Source organism: Lonchura striata, chromosome 13, assembly GCF_046129695.1.
Source record: "Lonchura striata isolate bLonStr1 chromosome 13, bLonStr1.mat, whole genome shotgun sequence".
NCBI classification, from domain to species: domain Eukaryota; kingdom Metazoa; phylum Chordata; class Aves; order Passeriformes; family Estrildidae; genus Lonchura; species Lonchura striata.
Genome location: NC_134615.1, coordinates 16,141,838 through 16,158,079, shown reverse-complemented (window position 1 = coordinate 16,158,079; position 16,242 = coordinate 16,141,838). Strand labels below are relative to the sequence as shown.

The window sequence follows — 16,242 nt, the reverse complement described above, 5'->3', positions numbered from 1 at the left end:
ACTTGTGGCACTTGGACGTGGCTTGGTTGTGAGCATGGTGCTTAGACTCAGTGATCTTAGATTTTTTTTTCAACCTTAAGGATTCCATGATCCTTGTGGGTCTCTTCCAACTCAGCATATTCTGGGATTCTATGATTCTATGAAATACCTCCTTGGCATCCTGCCCTGACTGGCACCAGGTGGCATGTTAAGCTCCCTGTGCACTAATTAAACACATTTAAAGGGGTGCTCTGAGCTGTGACAGTGTTGGGCGCTGCAGGCCTGGCCTTCTCACCCCCAGCAGCAGGGACAGAGGGATTTACAAAAGCAGGAGGGTGGGCAGGGAATTTTCAGGTTCCAGCTTGCTTTGGGATGGCTGTAGCTCTATTACCAAGTACCTTCCCCCACTGTATTTGCTGGTGCTGTGAGCATGCGTCAGTGTGACCTGGCACGATTTGCCCTGGGGAAGAGGAGAAGCCCCCACCCAGGCCTTCTGCCTTCCCTCTGCTCCCCATCCTCTCCTGGGAAGGCAAAAAAAATAGATCTTGGCAAGATCAGAGGATAAAAGTTACTGTGTCAGGGACCTGAAAAGATGTTTGGTTAAATTGGTGTGGGAAGATTAATGGTGGGTTTTCTTTTCTTTTTCTGTCTTTAAAGCTAGCGAAGGCAGGGGGGGAACGCAAGTTTGCTTTTCACACTGTGTGTGTCTGGGGCTCGGCCAGCCTCACTCCTGGCCACTCCTGGCTCCAGGACTGCCTGCTCATACTCACCTCCTTCCCTAGTTACAGTTAAAAGCATTGGAAAGAGGAAAAATATAAAACATGTGGGGCTGTGTTTATGTTGTGGAGAAGGAGGAGGCACCCAGCAGCATCCTTGGCTTTTCCTTGTTCCCACTGGGTCTCTCCACCACCTGTGTTGCCCATCCTGGAAATGCCATGGGGTTTTCCACAACCTCCCAGATTCTTGGGCCCCTTTGAAGTGCTTTGCAGCCCTTAATGTTCTTGTTTTCTGTCTTGGTAGTATCTTGCTTCAGCTGAATTCTCATCTTCTCCTTGGCAAGAATAACCTGATCTTGAGTGCCCGGGGAATATTAGATGTCCACTAGGACATCCAAGGCCACCCAGGAGCATCTCCCAGCTGCACACAGGCATTTTAATTTATTCCTTTTTTTCTCAGCTTATCTGTAAATACCAGCAAGGACAGCACCTTGAGGAGTCAGTCTCTACCCTTGCCACTTCACGTGTCCCAGGAACTGCTGCTGCAGCCTGCTCTGGTGTTCTAGTAGTCATCATGTACTGTAGGATGCTGAGCCTCATTCCCAGGGGTCTGCAGCACATTTGGGGTCACCTCCCCTTCCTTTGCCTTGGGCTGAGGCCAACCCAGTGTTCTGAAAAGAGGCAAATGCCCCCCTCTTCCAGGAGCACCGAGGCACCGCTTTGCACGCACGGGGAGGTGCATCCCATCCAGCACACACCATCCAGGGGCTGCTTTTCCCCCGTGCACCACCAGCAGAGCTGGGCTCGGCTCCATTCAACCAGAACAAGCAGCAAATTAACCTGACCTAGATCTGGAGAAGCTGACAGTTGTGTGTGCCCTCAAAATCCGTGCTCTGGAGGCAGTGCAGGGAGAAATCTTGCCTATTCTCAGAGAGGAGAAATAGCTGCTTATTTATAACTGTCTGGAAACCTGCTTCTTGTTCCCTGGCCACCCAGAGCTTGTCCTCTTCCATGCTGCTCTTCATCGCTGTGCTGGGAATGGCTTGAGACATTGGCCAGGTTTCCCCATCCATCATGATGCTGCTTCTCCTGCTCCTTTCTATTTACACTAACCAGGCACACATTTGCCCACAGCAGGGCACGCTGTCCTATGTCTTATCACCACTGGGAAACCTTCTGAGAAATCCCCTGGGGATCAGGCCAGTGCCCTTGAGGTTGATCCTGCAGGCTGGCTGTCAGGATCACACCTTTGCCTGGCAGCTGGGGAGGGCTCTGGCCCTGGTGCTCCAGCGCTGTCGGGTCCGAGGGCCGCTAGGCTCCTGATGGATGGGCCCAGCTCGCTCCTGGCGCAGCCGCTCGTTGCCATGGCAATGGCAGGATATTGCTTTCTTACAGCCTCCTGGCTCGCACAAAGCCAGCCGCCAGCTCCAGCTTTGCTCAGCACAGGGATGTGCAGTGCATACCAAGCACTCCTGCCTTTCCTCTGTCCCCAGCTGGGAGCCCTCTCCAGAGCATGCAGGGAAGAATCAGCAGGAGCTGGAGCTTCCTGCCTCTTTCCCACGGCTGGAAAACCCCAGGTCTTTGCAGCTGCCTGCTCTTCCTCCCAATGCTCATGTACTGATCCCTCCTGCTTGTTATTTCCTCCATATTTTTCAGATGCAAAATTCAGCCTATGCTGCTTTTTCCACCTCCTGCCTGTAACCTACCACAGGGGGGATACTCCTTAACCTCTCTGAAGTTGCAAGGTCCATGCATACCCTCCAGTGGTGCTGGTCACTACTGCCCTGGCTACCCTGGCCAGAGCATCCTGAGCCCAAGCAGGATCTCAGAGATGAGGCTCATGAGAGGCTGATTAAGGATCTGACCTCAAGTCATGCCTCTAAAAGCTTTGGGATGTAGCAGGGTTGTTTCTTGCCTAGACTGAGGGCTTGGTCATGTTTCGTCAAGCTGTCGGAGCTGCTGGTGGAAACTAAGCTGGATGATGGGGCTGGGTGGGAGCACCAGGGCAGCAGTGAGTGCAGCAGGAAGGCAGTCATGAGTGGCCAGGTCATGCTGTACATCAACTACACAGGGCCTCAGCTCCTGGTTGTGTTAGGTTTGGCAAAATGCACCACATGAATGAAAGCCCTGGCCCTTGCCTGACTGCCAGCGCTTGTAGCCAAGCCCTGAGTCCCTTTGCCAGTTTCAGCCAACATGACTTGGAAACCTCTCTGGGTGTTATTTCCCCATTGTGAGAGCCTGAGAACCAAGTTGGTGCCTGTTCAAAGGCTGCAAGTTCAGCTTGAGTCACATGATTAGCCACTAGAAAACCTACATAGGGCTTCAGGAGACCAGGCATCCTGAGCTCTGCTCGGGGACATCCTCCACTTGAAACAAAATACAGCCAGCATCACTCTGTCTGAGCTACAGATGCTTGAAATCCAGGAAGGGGAGGGAGGACCAAGGTCTTCCCTCTGCCAAGGACCACAGACTCCTCTCCCTGGAAGAGGATGAAGGCTGGTGATGGCAGGGTCCTCCCACGCTGGCAGTGAGCTCCCATCCTTGACAGCATCACAGAGGTGCTGTATTCTTCAGGGACAGCAGTACAAGTTGTTGTCTCTTTTTTTTTCCTGCCTTTGGGAGCTGTGGATTGAGACTTAATCATGTTTATAGGCATAGGAGCTTCCCAAGTGTGTTGGAGCCTTGTGGTGCCTGTGGCAGGCTGTTTCCTCACCACTGCCTCTACACCATACACAGCCTAGTACTACACTGCCTGCTCTGAGGCTGCTGGATGCTTGAAAATCAGCCTTAATTACAAAAAAAAAAAAATAAATGCACTCAGCTTAAGATACGTGTGCAAAAGAAAATGCAGGAGCTCCTCTTTCTGATTTTCAGGGGTTTTGTTTTCCATGACTAAAAAAAAAAGGCATAATTGGCTTTTTGTTTTTCCAGAGGGAGGGGTTTTCTGTGTTAACTCAGAAACTAAAACTCCTATATAACTGCAGCTCTTCAGAAAGATGCATTGTGAGAACACAGGAAAAGCCTGGGATACTGTGCTGGTGGGCAGAGGGTGTTTGGGATGTGCTCTGCCAGATGCTGAGGAGTAAAAATGTGGCAGTTGACCCTTTTTGGCAGCCTTTTTGCTCTGCACAGCCCTGCTGCACTTAGAGCATCAGAGACGGCTGATGAAACATCTCGACCCAAGGACATTTGAATGGAGGGGGACCCAAAATAGCCTGAGACTCGAGAAGGGTTGAGGATGGAAAAAAAAAAAAAAAAACCACCCAGTAATAACTTCTCCAGAAGTGCTATATATAGACCAATTTGTTGACTTCTGGAAAGAAAGAGCTATGAAATCCAAATGGCAGCTCTGCCTTGACATCCTGAGCTGAGCTTCCCTGGGATGCTGCCTTGCAGGGGAGATCTGGCTGGTATGTGCCCCCAGAATATCCCTGTGCTCTTGCTGGGATTGTCCCAAATCTGAGGATACGAAGGGAACGCAAATCCCAGACTTCCACAAAGTGGGACAAGGGGAAAGCAAGCCCTATTCCTGATTGTGTAAATTTGGTTTAATTTCATATGCTTCCTCGAGACTCTGAGAGCAGAAACTGGGGTTTTTTTCTCTCTTTTGTCTTTCCTTCCCCATCTTCTCTGTAAACATTTGAAATTTCCACTTGAAATTTTGTAGGTAGCCCTCTTTTACTGTACCTTTCTCAGTGTGCTGGGATTTGGTGTTTGCTTCCCACCTCACCCTCTCTGTATGTGGATTTGGAAGGAAAGCTCACCCTGCACCATCCCTCTCTCCACAGGTTATCCTGAAGGACCTGGAATTGCTGGCTGAGATCGCTTCTTCCCCAGCAGGACAGACAGAGGAGGGTTATGGTCCCTCTGATGGCTCCGATGTGCGACCTGGCCCAGTGGAGCTTCATGTCCCAGCCAGGGCTGGCCAGCTGAGCTCCTACAGTGAGTGCCCCTGTGCCACAGCTCTGTGCCTCCCTGCTCCCGGGCTCTCTCTGTGTTCCATGGCACCATTCAGGTTTGCTCAGGCAAAAGGAGAAGCTTATTTTACAGTAATAAATCAATGTCTTCATCCCCACCCAGAATAGTGTGGGGATCAAGTCTGCCATGGCACAGACCAGGGCGCTGCATTTATTTTTCCTGCTCTTTCCCTTAGTTCATATTTTGGGGATTTAGGGCTCAGTTTAGCAGCAGGATGCTCCAGAGGCCAGTGTGAAGAGATGTCGTTGTTGTCCTATTTTTTATGGGACCTTGGGCTCCAGCCTCTGTTCTCCTTGTAAAAGCCCTCAGAGCCCTAGAATCAGTGCAGGATGAGATGCTGGCTACAGTCCCAGATCTCCAAAACATCCATGGATCTGCAGAGGGATCCCTGTGCCAGGCTGCCCACATTGGCTATGAACTGTTATGTTGCTCTGAGTGTCTGGCAGAATCTCAGGAGAGAGACGAAGAGGGACGATCGTATTTTCTGGGGACTTGAGAGATTAAGAAAAAAGAAACAACCTTTCATTAATTATCCCAGCACATGAGGAAATTTTTTTCACCTTCACTTGTCTGCGGTTCATGCTTTACAGTTGCTTGGCTTCTCCTTCTCCTCCTCCGCTGCTATTTAAGGGCCTCCCTGTTGTACTCCCCAGGCCAGGTCGTCCCAGCCAAAAGCACGTTTCATGTGAGCTTTGGATTGCAACCCGAGCACTGAGCCAAGGCTGCCTCTCCCTGCGCAGGATGCAGTCACAGGGCCTTGCAAAATCACCACCAGAGTGAGAGGCTTTGCTTTCCCATCCCCAGGCTTTGTTTTCTCTGAACATCCTGGATCACTCGCCCCTCCCTGGTCTTATAAACATCTGCACCAGCAACCAGCTCAGGTCTTTGACTGTTCAGGGTGGGATTTTTTTTTTTTTTTTGCGGATCTACCTGTTTCCTGCTGGCATCTTTATCTCTGCAATGGAGAGGTGAGGGCTGCAGAGGTGATGACCTCCCCAAGCTCTCTGCAAGTCTCATCCATCCTCCCACTGTCAGAAGTGAGACTGCCTGGGTGGAGTGGCTCCTGCAGTGCTGGCCAAGCAGCTGAGGAGCTGCAGTTCAGCTTGCACTGATGGTTGTCTGAGGTTTCCTTCCTTCTGGATGATCTAAAAATAGCAGGCTGGATGGCGTGGATCCTAACGACTGCCGTGGCCCCTGTTAGCTATCTGGAAGAGCAACTTGGCTTCACTTACTCAAGTGTAACCTTTAAAAAGAGTCTGGCTCTCCCCTCCTGGAGTACATCTGCTGGAGCCAGAGCTCCTGTTGCCCCAGGGTCTCCCCACAACTTGCCCCCACACAGGTCCTAGTGGGCTCTGGCTTCCTCACCTATTTTCCGCTTCCCTATAACGCACCAGAAATTGTTCCTTTGGAATTTATTTGGGGTTGAGTTTTGCCAGGTCATTGGCTTTTAACCAAAGGCAGATGTTTTTGGGGAGGGGAAGAAGGAGCTGGTTCGTTGGCTTTGGGCGTTTATCATGGCCCCAGTCCTGTCTGGCTTTGACCACCCAAGGCTGAGACCGGATGGGCTGCTGGGGAGTTCCCCCAGGGAAATTGAGGGTCAGAGCTGGGCCAGGACCTTCCTGGATTATGCCTTGAAAATCAGATGCTCCTGAAAAATACTCCTTTTTAACAGAGGATTGCTTGAAGGGAGGACTTTTTGGAGCAGTACAGTGGCCCATGGACATCCCCGTGTCTGAGCATGGTCACAGGTGGTGAGAGCAAGTGAGCCAAAACTCTGCCCTTCCCAGGCAAAAATCATGAGGTGCTGGCAACAGAAAGAGGGTGTACCCCTTTCTGGAGTCACTGGTTTTGTACTGGGGTATATGGGATGGTTCCCTAGGGTGCTGTGGTTTGGACAGTGCTGTATTGGCAGTAGGATAGATGCTGTTGCCCTATCAGAGTAGGGGCTGCAGGGTGCCAGCACTTCTCCCCAGTGTTAAATCTCTTCATTCCCTTCATCCACTTGAGTTGCCATTGAAGCCAGCAGTGGGAGGAGAGCTGCTGATCTATCCCAGCCCAAATCCTCTCCTATCCCAGAGGCCTTTCCAAATGTGCAGTTGGTGGCTTTGCAGGTAAACAAGCAAGGTCACCCTTTGAAATCCTTGAGCTTGTGGCAGATTTCCTGCTGTGCTCTCTGTCTTGGCGTTGCAGGCTTTGCTAGCCAAGCAGTAAGAGCAAGAATGGAGGTGGAAGGGGCCAGTGCCCCCATGGTCTTCGCTGTGTTTCCTCTCTCTCCCTTTCTTCCCTGGGGATGTGTTTATGCAGTTGTTTCCCTGCCATTGAGTTTGGTTTCCTTCAGATGCTGGTTGATTAGTCAGGAAAGCCGTGTCCCACTTCCGCAGCCCGTTCCCAGCTCCAGTTTTTATTTAGCCACTTTGTTCTCTGGTTACGTAAGGTCAGCTGCCCTCGTCGCCTTCTCCAAGCACAATGAACTGGGGCCAGCCCAGCTCAGCACTGCCAGGGAGACCCACCATCTCCTCCTGACCTGCTCCAAGTGCCCTGGGAGAGGGTGGCTGGTTTTGGCCTCCACAAGTGTCTCCTTGGTACCTTCTACCCACTTTTCCAGGGCCAAGGGCTTCAGGGCTGTGCTCAAGAGCTTCCCAGTCTTTGTGCAAATGTCAGTCTGATCAGTACAGTGGGAATCTAGTGCCTGCTTTGCTTTGGGAGTGTCTTTTCCAACCCTTAGAAGTTGAGACAAGTAGCAGATGACCCGAGAGTGGTTGTCACCGAGGTCAGCAGGTCAAGGGAGACGATTCTGTGCCTTTACTCCACTCTGGTGAGACCCCATCTGGAAGACTGCATCCAGATTTGGAGTCCTCAGCACAGGAAGGACACAGACTTTTTGTAACAAGCCCATAGGAGGTCACAGAGATGATCAGAGGCTCGAGCACCTCCACTAAAGAGAGAGACTGGGAGTTGAGGTTGTTCAGCCTGGAGAAGGTTCCTGGGAAACCTTAGAGCCTCTTCCAGTACCTGAAGGGGCTCCAGAAAAACTGGACAGAGACTTTGGACAAGGCATGGAGTGACAAGACAAGGGGGAATGGCTTCAAGCTGACAAAGGGTAATTTTAGATTAAGTGTTAGGAAGAAATTCTTCATTGTGAGGATGGCAAGGCACTGGAAGAGGCTGCCTAGAGATATGAAGTGCCATCCCTGGAAGTGTTCAAGGCCAGGTTGGATGGGGATCTGAGCAACCTGGTCTAGTGGGAGGTGTCCTTGCCCATGGCAAGGGGGTTGGACTAAGTGGCCTTTAAATGTCCCCTTCAACACAAACCATTCCATGATACCATAGGTGGAAGCCCTCCCTCCAGCCTCGTCTACAGCTCTGCTCTACATGAGAGACAAAAGCTCATTCCAAAAAGATGCCAGACCAGCTGCTGCCTTGCATAGGGTAACTCTTGCATGCATCTTTTCCTTCCTTTCTGCACAGCTCTGTAAGGTGAAGCAGTTACAGCCCTTTGTTTCCTCTCCAGCTTGGTCTGGTCACTCCTGCCTGGCTTCCTGCCGGAGGTGGTGGGGACAGTGCTGCACCCTCTGAGCACCTCACGCTATAGGATGTTTACTGGGGTCTGACGCTGTGGATTCACTAAAGTGCCTGAGGTCATTTGTTTCCACCAGGCCATGGATATCCCATATGATCAGTGGATTACTCTGGAGGAGACTGCTAGAAGTCCCTGAGAAATGTATGTAGTCTGTTGAGTTCAGTCTTGCTGTATCCCCCCTGGAGAACATGCAGCATTCCAGAGTGGAGATATTCTGTGTTAGGGGTTTGCTTTCAACATATCTTGGGGAGAGATTTTATTGTCAGTGAGCCAAACCACTCCCTTTCAATTGTCTGTTGCTTCAGTTGTGTCATTGTAGATCTGCAGAGGTGGCAGCATATGACAAGGTCCCACCTCCAGACAGTCTGTAAAATGTTAGGGCAGCCTCTGCAAACATCAGGTGAGAGTCTGTAGTGTGCAAGAGGTCCATGAAAGGTAGAAAAGAGAAGGTGGCTTCTTGTCACATGGCTCAGATTTACTAAACTGCTATTTCCAGTGTTAGAGAAGAATAAAAGTGAAACCCTTCTTTACTCATCCTCCTCACAAAAAGCAACGAGGCAGATGACATCACACCACTAAATGCTTGCTCTTGAAGGAACCAGTTTCCAACAGATTTTGTAGAATCAGGAGTGTGACAGCAGGGAGCAGAGGAGCCAAACAGGCAAGAGAAAAGAGGGCTGTCCTGAGTGCTCTGAGCTCAGCAGTCTGGTTCCTGATGGTTGGTGTCTGTGGCATCTCTTTTCCTAGTGGTGTGAAGCTATTCAGAAGAGTTGACTGTAAGAAATGTTCTTCTGCCTCTTGGGGAGGAGAGGAATTTGCAATAAAGGGTGATCTGTTTGTTTTCCTGGATGCAGTGTAATAGTGGAGCTGGGATGCCGTGGAAAGCCCCAGGAGAGACCATCCAGATGTAGTGTTAACTCTCCTGGCATGCCTCCAGGTATCCATCCCTCCTGAGATGGTCACAGCATACAGCCAGCCAGAAAGCCTGGGGATTCCCAAATAACAGCTGGGATTACTGAGTCGTAGTGGTGGACAAAGGAGAAGTTGATGGTGTAGATAAATCCCTCATAGCCAAGCCCTCCTTTGGAGTTACTTTGCTGGGCTGCCTCAGTTTCCCAAAGATGTGAGGAATTTGTAGGGTGAGGTGAGGAATGGGGTGAAAAACAAACTAGCAGAATGAGTATTGGTGTGAAAATGGCCCAGCAAACCCCATTGCTGCTCATTCCTTCAGGTTGTCTTCCATACATTTCACTTTTCCATGCAGGAGCCTCGACCCACTCCGAGCTCACCATGAAGCTTATCCATTCCTGGTTTGCATTTCTGCTGGGTAATTTGTGCTCCTGAACAATGGCAGAGCTATACCCCTGCTGCATTTTTGCTTATTGATTTACCTTAGTGAAGAAAAATGAGGCAGTAGTGGACTGCTAACTTTCCTAGGAAAACCATCAGGATTATCATTGCCTGCTACCTTCCTCCAAGGCACCCATGAGCACAGACTGTGCATAAGGTGGGGAAAACAAAGAGCAGCAAAAGCCTCATTTGGCATCAAAATATGTACCCCAACCTATCTGAGAGCCCCTTTCTGTCAAGATGTTGAATTCTCAGGAATTACAAACCCATGGCTCTTTAGCCAGGTAGGAAGGGGAGAAACATCCATCTGTGTCCAAGCAAAACCAGGCTGAGCACAGCCCCTGGCCGTGCAATCCAGAATTTTGATGTGTTTATTTCGTCAGCAGCATCCTGTGCTCTGGAAAGGGGAGAGCGGAGGTTTTCCAGAGCCCAGCTGAGCTGCCGACATTTTCACATCTGTTTCCAGCTACGCCCTGCGCCGGCTTTCTGGGAGGAGGAGGGGAGGATTTGCCTTTTTTACGGCTCTATTTTTATCTTGCTCCACGAGGCTTCACCACTCCGTGTTTGCAAAAGCTAAAATTCAAAACATCCTGGGGAAGGCTGCCGGGGGGAGATGCTGCACAGATTCCCACGTCGCTGCCCGGGGTTTCACCGAGCACCATCTGGCAGTGCCGACTCCCACGCCGCTGGCGCTCGGGCAGGTCGGAGGCTCACGGACCAGCTCCGGCTGCCACCGGGTTTATCCCTGTTCTTCCCAGAAGAGCCGAGGGAGATCATTCTCTGGGCTGAGCTGGAAACATGATGCCTTGGGGAAAGCACTCGGGTGGGAAGGATGCTTGGCCTCGCCAACTCTTAGCTTACCCTCCCTATATCCGAGCTGAAATTGCTTCAATTAGAGATTGCGGTAAATCATTTTAGCTAAACCACCGCAAATACCCTTGTGGATACTCTTTAACCAGCTTACCCAGCTTTAGCTCGCTTCGGAAAGGAATCAATTCTGCTCCAATCTTCTTTCAATTTGGTTTCAATGGAGTTAAGCAAGTCCACACCGGTTTTAATTAAGACTAGTTTGAAACCAATTATAGTGAATTAATAGAAGTTATGTTTTATGCCAGGGTGAAGTTCAGAACTTTGTGGCTGAGATAGGAAAATCCAAGTTTGTGTCAGTCTGCCAGGCTCACCCAGAGCAATGTGGGGACACTTTGGATACTGTAGGTCTCAACACAGCTCAGCCCATCAAGCAGCCAGACAGCCTGAATGTTCCAGGGTGATGTACAATATATATTTATAAGGGCCTTAATATAGATCCCTAATTGCCTGTCTGGGTTGATTTATAGTGTGGCCACGCAGGCGATGGGAACAGCGTGAGCCGCTGGTGAGCGCTCAGGGATGCACTGGGGGTGTGCTCCGCTCAAGCTGGCGCTCATGGCTGGGGGAACAGATGTTGGTATTGACTTAGATGATCCAAGAAGCCTGCTTGTGTCCCTGGTTCTACCCCAGTCTGTGAAGGGAATCCAGGGAAAGGATTTGTTAGCTTGGCATCCTGGGCTGCAGGAGGTTGGTGTAGTCATTGGTAGGACAAGGGATAATGGTATAAAACTGACAGAATATGTGAGCTTGGGTATTATAAAGAAATTCTTTATTGTGAGGGTGATGAGTTACTGGCACATGTTGCCAAGAGAAGGTGTGGCTGCCCCATCCCTGTAAGTGTTCAAGGCCAGATTGGATAGAGCTCTGAGCAACTTGATCTAGTGGAAGGTGTCCCTGCCCATTGCAGAGGGGTTGGAACTAGAGGAGCTTTTAAGGTCCCTTCTGTGATTAAATTACAAGGACCCAGGCTGATGTGGATTCACTGTGGCCATAGAGCTGCAATTCCCACATGCCTTTTGTCCTGTTTCACTGCTCTGATGTTCCTCTGAGCCCAAAATTCCCATTTGTTCCTAGTCTAGTGGATGTCTGGACTAAGTTTCATCATTGTTCTGAGCATGGTGTTCTGAGCATGGATCCTTCTTCTCCCAGCTTCCTCCTCCACACCAGATTAAAAAAAAAAAAAAGAAAAGCAGCAGAGCTGTGACGTGCCACCAGCCCCAGCTACGTTAACAGCAGATCTGGCAGGTTACGGATCTGCAAAGTCTTGCTTCAGGGAAAGGGGGAGAGGTGCAAGCTTCAATTAATTATGCCACAGTTTTCTTAACACTTCTTCCTGGTTGTCTCTCGTGCTTCAGAGAAACACTTGACAAGCTGCTCCTACAGTTCTGTCGGGCTGGGAATGCCACCGTGCTGAGCTGTAACCCACAGGGCAGCGAGCTGAGCTCTGGGCTACGCCAGGAAGGGTTACACCATGGCACACAAGGTGCCAGCCACTTCCTAGACATCCTGTAAACAGAGCAAATGGGAAGTTTGGAGGATTGGGAGGCTTTGGAAGAGAACTGCTTTGCCTGCTTGGAAGAAGTATAGCCTGTTTAAGCTCCATCTGAGGTTTGGTTGAGCCTTTTACAGCCTGGCAGACTCCACCCTGGTTTCTCACTCCCAGCATTACCCCTAGAGAGCACTGGCAAGGCTGCTCTGGCATGGTGTGCCACAGTGGAAACCTTCTTTAGGAACATGCTGGCATAGCTGCTGTGCACCAGGTGGGCAAAGGATGGAGAAATGATCCCTCTGGAGTTCAGTCTTAATGCTTCTAGAGGCAATGGATGGTGAAAAGACTCCCTGGAGTGGACAGACTCAAATGCTTTCTTCTAGGAAAAACAGGGCACAGACTTGTTTTCACCATCTCTGTATCCCAGTCCTTCCTTGCTTCCAGGCTGGGCAGAAGAGTCCAAGGTTCAGGAACAGTCAGTGGAAGACAACAACAGTACTGAAGGTCCTGTAGACTAGCTGGGATCTGATCTCCAAGGCAGTTATGACTTTTGGATACTCAGCTGATCCAGCAGGTGATTCCCAATCTCCAGCTGAAGATGCAGGAGATGCTGCACCACTTCAGAGCACGTTTCTAAAGGTGCTTGTGGCTGGTCTGTCTTGCAGCCATACATCTCCATACAGCTTTGTCCTGTGCACAGCAGAAGTGCTGATCCTGTCAGGGAGGAAAAAAATTGCTGCCTCCTCCTGTTTTTCTTTTGGGATGTGTTTTAGGATACGTAATGTTTGGCTGGAAGGCATGCAAGATGACAATGAGGCAGAAAGCTGGTTTTGCTTTGTGGAGGGAGCACTGTGCCATTGATGCTGCTCTGGGGCTCAGAGAGACTGTTTTTGGGGTCTTTAGAAGAGAGAAGCTCCAAAATCAGACCTTCCCCCAGATAAGCTACAGCACTGGAGCGTTGTTAGCTGCTGGGAATGAAGGTGGCATGTCCTACCTGCTGCTAGGCTTGTGTTGCAGCGCAGCCAGGCTTGGATGCCTTTGAGTTGCTGAGAAAATGGGCAAGAATATCACTTTCCAGCTTTGAAAGACAGTTTCTGCTTGATCTTCACCTGCCTTCCCAGGCTCTGCTGGGAGGTTTGAGGCTGAGCTGCAGGCAGGCACAGTGGGAAGGCAGATCTGCCCCATGTCACCTCCAGACCATGTCTCTGCTCCCTTTTGAGCAGTGCTGAGCAGCTGTAGTGACGACAGTGGGGCATGGCTGCATTTTCACACTGGGTGCTCCCTGCCTTCGAACAAACACACCTTTGTTTTGGAGCACGTTGGCTCGGCTGGATCCCTTTTTTTTTTTTTTTCCTTTGCCCAGATCATCTTCCCTGCAGCTGAGGGGAAACATGATGCGATGGTGAACACTTGTGCTTGGGGAGCTGCCTGCTTCAAAGCCTGGTTTGGGGTTACAGATATACCAAGGGGTGGGTGAACACACAGCTCCAGCAGGAAGAGGACACTGGGTTCTGGTTAGGATGACCTTGTATTTAATTTTCTTTTTTCTTTGTCTCTGTTCTCTTAGATGTTAAATCCAAACCTGGGGAAGTTGCCCTGCGTGTATCTCTTGTGTATCGCTGGGAGAGGCAGGATAGAAAACAGACCAGCAGCTTTTCCATCAGCTTTCCTGGGCTTTGGCAGTTTAATTACCTCTTTAATTGGCTGCTCCGTGCTCCGCTGAATGTCCGTAGAAGCAGACAACATCCATAAATCAAACTGCTCAGGTTTCCTTTGGTTATCTGATGGAAATAGTGTGTGGAGAGTAGCCTTGGGATTCTCGTGTGTGCTGGCTTCCCTCCTTACCACCTTAGACATGGCCTTTCTGAAGGAGAAATTAAGGAACTCCCCTTTTTGCAAAGTCGCCTTTGAAATGCTCTCTCCAAACATTTGCTTTGAGCGCCATCCTGCTAAATAAACCACCTCCCCTGGGGTTTCACTGTGGGAAAAGCAATCTTTACCTGCCAACTCCCTGCTCTTGTGTTTGGAGGGGATATTTCCCTGAGCTGGGGGCTGCTCCTTTCCCTGCCCTCCCTGCCAAGAGTCTCAGACCAGGACAATCCCTAAGCTTGGAGCTCTGCTGTGGTTTGACCAGCACTTTATGGTAGCCCTGGGGCACATTGTATATGACACTTGTACCAAGTGGCTCCTGCTCAGGGAAAATCATGTCACCGAGTGTAAACCAGTGTCTGTGCTGTGGCCCAGGGCTGAATGTGTGTCTGCCACTACGTGCACACTGGGCTTGAGGCATCTGTGGCTTATGGGGTTGGATTACAGGCTCTTCAACTCATCAGCAATCTGGTGGTTTTGGGGTGAGTGTACATGCCATATCTAAGATAGGATTGGCTCAGTTTAGAGCCTCAGGCACTCCTTCTAGCAGCTACTGAAGCTGAATAGCTCTGACATGAACTCCCAAAAATCCCATTTTAACCCCAGGTGCTGCTTCCAGGGCTGTGACCACCATAAGATGCTTTCCCTGGGCTGGAGAAAGCTAGGACAGGGCTGGCTCTGCTTGAACCAACCAGATGAGGCTTGAAAATCTTTCCATGCCCTGCCCTTATCGTCTAAGTGCTGTGACCATGTTTTGGGTGTCTGCTCTCTCATCAAGGCTTTGGCAGCAGGGCCTCGCAGCTCAAATTCACTCTCCCCTTGCCTCCCCAGGTACAAAAGTCCTGGAGTGCTCACCCTCCACCCCCACCATGAACTCCTACTTCTACAAGTTCATGATCAACCTGCTCAAGCGCTTCAGCAGTGAACGGAAACTCCTGGAAACCAGAGGAGCCTTCATCATCAGGTCAGAACACCCCAGCAGCCTCACTGAAGCCCCTGAGCACCCCTGGGACAGGTGGGACGGGGATGGCAGGGTCAAGCAGCCCAAGTACTACATTCATTCAGAGCCAAAACCATTTCCTTGAGGAGAGGAGGCTTGAGCTTCCCTCGCTCTCCACCAAATGGTTTTGGAGCAAACAGGATTTGCCTTTCACATGTCAAGGCACCATATTTCTCTCTCCTATCCCCGGAGGCAAAGTGGCTCCTTATTAAACAATGTTGTCAGAGCCTGTTTCGTTAAGAAACAGCTAGACCAGCCGGAGCAGGAAGACAGGCTTGTACTCAGAGTGCCAAGCTGAGTGAGCCTCTCCAGCCGCCTTGGCAAGATGCTCGCCCATCCAAAGCCATGTGTTTCAATGCATGGAGTTGGGACATTTTGCTTCAGCTTTTTAAGGAGCTGTGGCAGAGACTGGAGAGCCAAATGTTGTGAAGGCTGGAATGCCAAGTGTCGTCGCAGCTGGCAGGCAGTCATCTTTATTGCAATAAAATCTGGGGCAGGGGATAGCCATTCCTCAGCTTGCTGGGAAATATCAGGGTTAATGGTCGAGGCGAGGTGGAGAAATCAGTGAGGCGTTTGGTGGAATCAGCTGGCAGGACCCTGGGTTTTCCTCCCTTGCTTTCAGGGATGTGGCATCAAAATGAACAGGAGAGAGCATGAGATACAAGCCATGCTTCTGTGGGAGAAGAGAGCCACCTCTCCAAAGGCACAGGGGTGTGCCAGGTATTGATGAAGGGGTCCCATGACTGCAGTGAGAAAATACAGCATGCAGAGTTCCCAACATTTGCTAAGCTGGGCTGGGTGTGGAGTTGTATCTGCTTGGGCAACAATCTTTGCCCAAGTCTGGATTCATCCTAGAGACAATATCCCAGAGACATTCCCAGTGTCTACTCTCCTCTCACCAGTCAGCACAGCTCCTAGGATAAGCCACCCTTGGCTGTGAAATGGCCTCATGCTGTGTTAGGGAAGCAGGGTGCCCAGAGTGACCACTGCTGAGCCACCTCCAGCTGGAGGAGCCACCTCCAGCTTTTTCCCTCCAGCTCTGGCAGGAGGAGCCTTGGCTGGCAGGCCCAGCTTTCCCAGCAGCCAGCCAAAGGTGCGGTGGGACTGGCTCACAGCAGCTCAGCAAGCCGGGGCTTTTTACAGTGACTCATGCCCGAAAAAATCTGGTAAAGCAAAAAAAAAAAATTAAAAAATAGATGACTCTGTCCTTTGTCAAGTCACGTTGTTGCTCGTGTGGGGTAGATGCAGGACTGGAGCCAAAGTGGTGGTTCTGGGAGGGTGAGCCATGCCCTCAGGTACCAGTGATTAACTGAAACCTATTGATGGTGGGTAAAAGACCAGTGTAAACTAACATCTCTGCTGCTTCCAGAAAAAGCAAGATGAAAATAGTGGAGAAAAACTTTTACAGGAC

At 50.5% G+C, this 16,242-nt stretch overlaps 1 protein-coding gene across 2 annotated transcripts in view; it reads left to right on the top strand.

Annotated features, from left to right (window-relative positions):
- Positions 1-16,242, top strand: part of VAC14 (VAC14 component of PIKFYVE complex) — a 93,868-nt gene that overhangs the window by 59,111 nt on the left and 18,515 nt on the right. For both annotated transcript variants that reach the window (XM_077786350.1, XM_077786351.1), the window contains 2 exons: positions 4,484-4,637; positions 14,663-14,795. In XM_077786350.1, the coding sequence (XP_077642476.1) occupies positions 4,484-4,637; positions 14,663-14,795 (287 nt within the window). The remainder of the gene's footprint in view (positions 1-4,483; positions 4,638-14,662; positions 14,796-16,242) is intronic.